This window comes from Phoenix dactylifera, chromosome 3 (genome assembly GCF_009389715.1).
Source record: "Phoenix dactylifera cultivar Barhee BC4 chromosome 3, palm_55x_up_171113_PBpolish2nd_filt_p, whole genome shotgun sequence".
Taxonomy (NCBI): domain Eukaryota; kingdom Viridiplantae; phylum Streptophyta; class Magnoliopsida; order Arecales; family Arecaceae; genus Phoenix; species Phoenix dactylifera.
Window position 1 is genome coordinate 14,771,563 of NC_052394.1, and position 8,052 is coordinate 14,779,614.

Sequence of the window (8,052 nt, forward strand, 5' to 3'; positions counted from 1 at the left end):
GAACGCTCTCGGTTTCTTTCTAAAGTTCTAGTAAATTTAACCTTTTACTTTTTTTCTTCAAAGATTTATAAGAAAAGGAACATGACCAAGGACTTTGCCGCTATTTATAAAGCTACGGAGGAGCCTGGGATGAACCTATATATCTCTTGCAAGATAGGCATCTCTTCCATGGAAATTATCACTTGATGTTCAAAATAACACTCCCGGCAGGGGCGATAGAGCCGTCTAATTTGGCATGAATTTAATATATATTAATCACTTCAATGAATTATAAGTAAATAATAGAACAGAAAGAGTATAAATATTGGGCATCATAAACAAACCTGTCCAAGATTATCAAAATTCAACACTATTGAAGAGCAGAATAGACACAGTATAGATAATGTTGATTTCCAATCAATTAAATGAGAAAAATAATATATTTTTACAGTATCAAAACTCAATATACAAAGCAGGATGCATCAATTACACCCACAACGCACCAAATCAAACATGAATCATGAACAACATACGTGTCTATTGTCCAACTCCAGTCGCTCGATGAGGAACTCGTGAGCCCACAGTCGGCATGGGAAAGCGGCACAAAGGGCAGAGGTGGCTCTTCTCCAACCATTTGCCGAGGCACGTCCGATGGAACTCGTGGGAGCATGGCATCGCCGTGACCTCCACCCCAACCTCCAAATCCTCACCAAAAGAAAGGACTCTTAACATAGATTATGAGAGGAGTTCTCAGTTAAAGAGAAGAAATTTAAGGGAAGAAAATCTATTATTTTTGCAAATACTAAACATGACAGATAGGTATAGTAATGCATGGCATGCTTACTGAACCTTCCCACTACCCACTACATTGCAAGTTTATATTATTTTTATATTTTTAAAATCATTATGTGCATGAAGAATATCACATGGAAGACCAATCCACATTTACATAAGACTCCAAGCGTTACTCTTATAAAATGTGTGGTGATATGTCCCAATGTTTTTCTCAAAAAAAAAAAAAAGGAATTCAAGTGTAGCTGCCGGATGCATGGATCTGTTGTTGCATGGACATGGACATAGGAGTCTATGGAATCCGAGTACCATAGACTCTACCATGGTTGTAAAACAGTGGGTCTATAAAGCCATAATCCAACTCTTGATACATGATTTTTGTTTTCCAGTTTTGTGGATTCATAACTTGAACAACTGTCAGATCCATTCTTCCCAGATCACACAAACTAAAAAATCGGTCGTTGTCTATAAAAAGACATAACCTAAAACTAGATGCAGACTAAAGGAAAGGATGACAAAAATATGAAAATGGTAAAGATATATCATATTTTTCAAAAATTCACAATGAAACGAAGAAGTGTTATCTAGGACTGTCTTGTTCTATATTGTTTAGCTGTCTCATTTTCTGTGTCTTATTTGTGGGTTTAGGGCTGAATGAGGCCTGCAACCATGAAGTCATCCATCATTGTGGTGTGTTGAGGGGGCCCTACCCTGTTTTTCCATGCAATCATTTTATACCTAATGAAACAATTGGTGGCGTAAGCCACCATTTTGCAAAAAGATAATTTCACAATATAAACAAAACTAGAGATCAATAGGAGGTAATTAGTTAGCAGAGCATTTATATTTCTCTTTCCATGCATCATTTGCTGGGGCCACAACCAAAACCTCCATAGAAGCCAGAGATTACAGCAGAGCAAGCAGGATACCTGATCCCAAACTGGAGATTGAGCATGAGGTCATAATTCTTGTGCCCCTTGGAGATAGTCTCCCCCTGCTTCTTCACCTCCGGTGGCGGCCACTTTATTGGCAACCACCTCCCCGTTCCCGTCGACTCCGTTTCCTCCAGGCTAAGCCCTCCCATGAAGTCATTAGCCCCGTCGCTGGACGCCCCTCTCCCCCTGGCCACACTACCTTCCTCTGCATCACAATTATAATCCCCATCCGCCTCCCAACTGCCGGCAGCGCCGATGATGCTATTGTTGTGCCCATTAGTCCTCTTGGGCGTCTCACCGGTCCCGGCCGTGTCGGCCGACGCCCGCCTTCTCGGCCGGCCGTCGTTCGACTTGGACTGCCTCCATACGGCCTGCTTCTGTAGGAAATTCTCCTCCATTCCCAACCAGTTCGGCGTCTTCTGCGACGGGAGAATCGACACCGTCTCGCCCGGGCAAACCTTGCAATCGCCGAGGTCGGCCGCAAACGCAGCATGAGGATCCCGAGCCGTCGGCGAAGTGGCGGCGGGCGACGGGTAGTAAACGCCCTTCTGCTGGATGCCGTCGTTCTCCTCACTCCAGTACCCAACGTAGAGGCTGCCGTCGGCCCAGCGGAAGCTTCCGTTGCCTTTCGGGAAGCCGTCCTCCCACCCGCCGTCGTAGCGGTTGCCGTTGACCCAGACGAGGGTGCCGCGGCCGTGGATGACGCCGGCGCGCCACTCGCCGACGTACTCGTTGCCATTCTTCCAAGTATAGCGACCGTGGCCGTCCTGGAGGCCGGAGCGCCATTCGCCGTCGTAGTAGTCGCCGTTGGCGTAGGACTTCTTGCCCTGGCCGTGCTTCAGATTCATGGACCAGGAGCCGCGGTAGGTGTCCCCAAGGGAGCCGGTGTAGGTGCCGAAGCCATCCATGAAGCCGGACTTGAACTCGCCTTCGTAGGTGGCGCCGGAGGGCCAGCTGAACTTGCCTTTCCCCATGGTCTTGCCGTGGCGCCATTCGCCTTCGTACATGCAGCCGTCCGTCCATAGGTACTTGCCGGTGCCGTGGGGGAGGTTGTTGTGCCACTGGCCGGTGTAGAAGTCCCCGTTGGGGAGGAGGCGCTCGGCGTGGTGGAGGGTGGGGTCATCGAGATCATCGGCGTCGTCGACGTCGGCGGCGGTGGGGGAGGCCGACACGGGGGGGAGGACGAGGCTGCGCCGCCTCGCCGACGGCTGATGCTTCTGGTGCGTCCTCCGGACGGTGGACTCCCACGCCTTGATGCGTTGGATATCTTTGAACATTCTACTCTCCCTTCTTTTCTTCCTCCGCTTCCGGCTTAACGGTGCAATTTTTTAACGTCTTTCTTTCACCAACACCAATGCTCGGTGTATCATTTCTGGGAGCCGGGCAAATGGGGAGGAGGAGAATGCGGATCGATATATCCAGGTACTTTAGATTTGGTGTTCTTCTTTTGGATCCTGTCGTTTGCTTTGTTTTTGTTCGAGATGTTGTTTTCTCCAGATGGAGATTGCAACGAGGGAGGAAGGGGATTCTGATGAGTCCCCATCTTTTTCGGGCTGGGTTCCGGATGGGGCTCCGACGAAGGATGGGAAACCCAACACCTGGAGGGAGGAACAACGGAGACATCCCCTTCTTTCTAGCCCCAGGCCTCTTCCTCCTCCTCCTCCTCCTCTTCTTACACAAATACGAGGCGTTATTCTCTTCTTATTTTAGGGATAATGGGTGTGGAGTTGCGGACAGCGGGGCACAGAGTCGTAGCGTTCGCTGAGAACAACGAGGCTTCATAGGTTTAAATTATATAACGGGCATCTTGAGAATCCCAGATGTCTCTTGATACTCGGGATGCCGGGGAATTGCCTGGTCCACCGTGGAAATAGAGGCCGGGCCCACCAAAAAGCTGAAATGAGAGATGAATTCCATAATCCAAATTCCCATGAAGAAAGAACGATGGCAGTGTCCACTCATAATTAAAATAGCCGGTGACAAAATAGCTAGCCAAAAATTATTATTTAATTTTTTTTTTAATCCGGCAAACTAAAAATTTAAATTTATTTAAATCTAATCATAAGCATTACAATCCATCCGTGGCTAGCCTCAATTGATCCATGCTGCAATGTGCCCTACTCTATATAGGTTATGGATCGGATCCATTTTTATACTATTTGTCACGACTCAAGACAGTATCCAAAATAGCTGGTTGGAAAGTATTATTTAGATTTTTTGATCTTATATAAGTACCTAAAATTTATTTAGCAAATAATCGACGTAGGATTAAACATACACCCGTATGGATCCTTACACCGATACCGAAATTCTTCACTACCATTTTCCTAATAAAGCTTCGTCGGAATCGACCATCTATGTCAAGGACGGTGATAATGTATATGTAAAGTTATTTGCATGTTAACTTGTTATTATACCTATGAGCTACGAGTATAGATTCATATATATATCACGTTGTCGTGTGCAAAATGCCAACTCCCCGGCAGGAAGAGGCAGAGATTCAGGCCAAAAGATTAAATAATCTTTGCCAATTAAGAAATTACTGTGAGTGCATCCAAACAAAGAGTGCCTAACTTTCCATGCGCACTTAAAGAGATGAACCGCCATGAACATATTTGCCGTGACTAGTCCAAAAAAATAAGAATGTTAACCGTTGTCGAACTTGGATTAACGAGAAATAGAAGATAACATATATAAAATCACTATTGAATAAAAAATTCTATTTAATGATATATGATATATCACTTTCGAATAAAATAGGTATTTCATGATTGATGATGTATATTTATATGTATATATCAATTTATTTGAGCTGTGCGAGATGGCGGACATAAGAATTCATGATTTTTATCCTCATTTCCATATTATTTATTTGCTAATCTCTATCTATAATTTTTTTTATTTATATCGATGGTTTGGGGTTTCTTCCTAGGCCGTTAACTGTTGTATTTTTCGAAGCCACAGGATGTGCTTAGTCTCAGATAGTTTGAAAACGGTGACCAATCAAATGAGTAGTTAGCCCATCTCTAACACCAAATAAACAATGGAACCATGTAGCTGAATCATTTTTATTATTTACTTCATATGAAACTTGGCTAGATATAATAATTTGTAAAACTACTTATTGAATGATTTGCAAATGTATTTGTCTTAAGCAACCGTCTTAGTCGTCTAAAGATTGGGCCGGCCCTATTCATTCGGAGTCTCCTCCGCTCCTTGGCAATCCCCCAATCTTGCTCGCCTGGAAGATTTCTAATTTTCACGTACAACCTCCCTCATGCTATCTCATGAGCGGGAGGCTAGCATCGACATTAGACCTTACTGTGGGACTCGTTTGTAGAACAGAAAGAGTATAAATATTGGGCATCATAAACAAACCTGTCCAAGATTATCAAAATTCAACACTATTGAAGAGCAGAATAGACACAGTATAGATAATGTTGATTTCCAATCAATTAAATGAGAAAAATAATACAACTTTACAGTATCAAAACTCAATATACAAAGCAGGATGCATCAATTACACCCACAACGCACCAAATAAAACATGAATCATGAACAACATACGTGTCTATTGTCCAACTCCAGTCGCTCGATGGGGAACTCGTGAGCCCACAGTCGGCATGGGAAAGCGGCACAAAGGGCAGAGGTGGCTCTTCTCCAACCAGTTGCTGAGGCACGAGCGATGGAACTCATGAGAGCATGGCATCGCCGTGACCTCCACCCCAGCCTCCAAATCCTCCAGGCAAATGACGCATGCCGATGCCGACTCATCTTCTTGAAAGTTTCTCGTCTCCAGCGCGTTGATCGAAGACTTCGACGCTGGAACGCCGCCGAACTTCCCTCGGCTGCCTGCACTCTCCTCCGAAGGAATCATCAAGAACTCGTTCGCCGGCTCATCAGCCTCTCCAAAGCCCCCGTCGGAAGACAGAATCAAGGTTTCGTCCACCAACTCGGCGCCCCGGTAGAAGATCGACCACGGAAACCGATCGACCATGCGGATTCTAATGCCGACGTCCATCAAGAACCCACCACGGCCTTCAAGAACTGCGGCTCTGGCGGCATGCAAGGCGAACGAAGATATCTGGCGACTCCAGAACTCGACGTCGTGGTGATAGGGATGGCTGACGAAGGAGAGCATGTACCCCACTTGGGCCTGCCGGAGCTGGTGGCAGAAGAGGCGAGGGAGGGGGAAGAGGAACCCAAAGACATCCACTCGGTTCTGGACTGGCAAGATTTGGCTCCCCTGGTGGACGCGGGACCTCAAGACTTGGATCCGTACTTCCACCATGCGCTCTCCTATGGCTTGGCCTCCACCTTCGGAGAAGAAGGCCCTCAGGTTCAACGCTGTGTTGCCGTTCGACCACTCCATGGCCATGGGTGTGCTTGAGAGAGAGACAGAGAGAGAGTATGACAGTGGGGATCAATGTTCTGAGGATTGAGGAAGAACGGTGTCCTCTATTTATCGTTTGTTGAGCGTTGTCCTAAAAGAATTAGGACTCTGGGACTGGGAGAGACGTTAAAAGAACTAGGATTCGGGAGATTCGGGGAGAGACGTTAGACGTTCAAATTCAAAAAGAATAAAATTCGGGATATTCCATGTGTATGTATGTATGTATGTATGTATGTATGTATGTATGTATATATGTGCGTATGTATGTATGTCCTTATGTATGACTATGCAACTTCCGGTAATAAAGGGGCCTGCCATGGAAACTATAAGGCTAGTTGAAGTTTGATTATTTTTCATGACTTGCTTTGACCTTGATACCAATTGGTTTCCATTTTCTAGGTAAACAAACTTTTGGTAAGAAAGGGGCCTGCCATGAAAACTAAAAAGCTAGTTGGCCTGATAGAGAAAAGGTTTTTCGTAGATAATTTGTTTTTCATTAGCTGAACCATTCCCTGCTTCTTACTACATGGTTTATTTGCATGCTAATCAACCTTTTGTTTTAGGCGATGGCCATAGTTGCTGATTTTATGCTTGTCTGGCTTCCTGCACCAACTGTTTCTCTTCGACCACCTCTGGCATTCAGTGCTGGACCTATCGCCAAATTCTTTTACAGCTGCCCTGACAATGCTTTTCAGGTGAATGCTACTATTCTACGAGTCCAAAAAATTATTTGAGATAATTGTGTAACTCTTATCAATAATGCTGGAACTTTGTTTTTTTCCAAGGTGCTTTGGCTGGAACATCATACTCATTATTGCAGAGAGTTGGTGCAATAGTGGTAAATCTACAGAAATGCTTCATTGATCTGTTGTGATCAGCTATTTGTGAAAAACTAAATAACTAATTTAGTTACTACTTCATATTCATATGGTAATTTTGCTTCTTTTTTCTTTTTTATGTGCGGAGAAATGGGTCAAAGCTATTTGCTGTTGGGACTGATGCATCTCTGGTAGGGTAGATTCTTTCACCAATTAAGGGGTTTCTTTGACAAATTCCAGCATTTTCTAAAAACTTTTACCATGATATCATTCAGATCTTCATTTTCTTCTTGGTAAAGTGGGGGTAGCTTATGATACTTCTAATTTTTCTGAGGTCATATTCTTCTGTGGTATTTCAATCATACCCATAGATGCATTGTTGCAATGTCTATCTTCAAGATTCTTTTATGTTCTAGAAGGTTGAGAAATAGAAATGTTTTGTAATTCTTGCTGCATGGTATTAAGCCATGCCTTTTCGTAATTGTGTTTGATAGTGGCCCTGCCCTTCAGTCAAGTCCATCCCGATGATGTCTAAAAGGTGCCAAGAGTTTCTGTCAGCTTGCTTTTAACTTTTTGATTACCTGCTTTTCTTCCAACCACTATCCACTCCCGTAGAACTTTTAGATGTTAATTTTTTTTGGAGTAAAGAAGCCTGGGTTGCCTGGTTAATGATCAACTTTACACAATCAAACCTAAAAGCATATTTTGCTTTTGGGAATTGCATTTCACTACTGTATGTATCACTCATGTTTTGCTTTCCCCTGGGTTAATGACCAAGCATCATGGTATGGATTGGGAAATTGATTCTACTGATTCCCTGGCAGTGTCTAGGTTCTCATTCACCCTTAATTATGTTAGTATTGCAACTTCTTGTTTTACTAGAATAATATCTTCATGGATTTGTTTATTTGGACAATTTCTTCTGGAAGTTGTCTTTTTTTTAAGAGACTCAGTTTAGTTAATGTATAAATCAAGAAAACATTAAATGATATAATTAAATTATCCACTGCTAAGAGATTAATTATTTCCTCAGCATTGTATTTATGTTTTTATTCATGAGCATTCTGGATATCTATATGAATTAATTGATGCATGTGTATTCCCAAGGCTTGGGAGGTTTGTACAGAATATAACA

At 43.6% G+C, this 8,052-nt stretch overlaps 1 protein-coding gene across 1 annotated transcript; it reads right to left on the reverse strand.

Annotated features, from left to right (window-relative positions):
- Positions 1-376: 376 nt before the first annotated feature.
- Positions 377-3,423, reverse strand: LOC120110250 (phosphatidylinositol 4-phosphate 5-kinase 6-like). The gene is made up of 2 exons (XM_039124699.1): positions 1,701-3,423; positions 377-703 (listed from the first exon to the last, which is right to left on the reverse strand). The coding sequence occupies exons 1-2, from the start codon at positions 2,981-2,983 to the stop codon at positions 517-519; spliced, it is 1,470 nt and encodes a 489-aa protein (XP_038980627.1). The 5' UTR covers positions 2,984-3,423; the 3' UTR covers positions 377-516.
- Positions 3,424-8,052: the final 4,629 nt, after the last annotated feature.

What these genes read in the sequence shown, in the direction of transcription:
- LOC120110250 (XM_039124699.1), bottom strand. Translation starts at nt 2,983, where the DNA reads ATGTTCAAAGATATCCAACGCATCAAGGCGTGGGAGTCCACCGTCCGG. An exon ending in AATCTCCAGTTTGGGATCAG is followed by an intron (nt 704 to 1,700) that starts GTATCCTGCTTG and finishes ATCTATGTTAAG; the next exon opens with AGTCCTTTCTTTTGGTGAGG.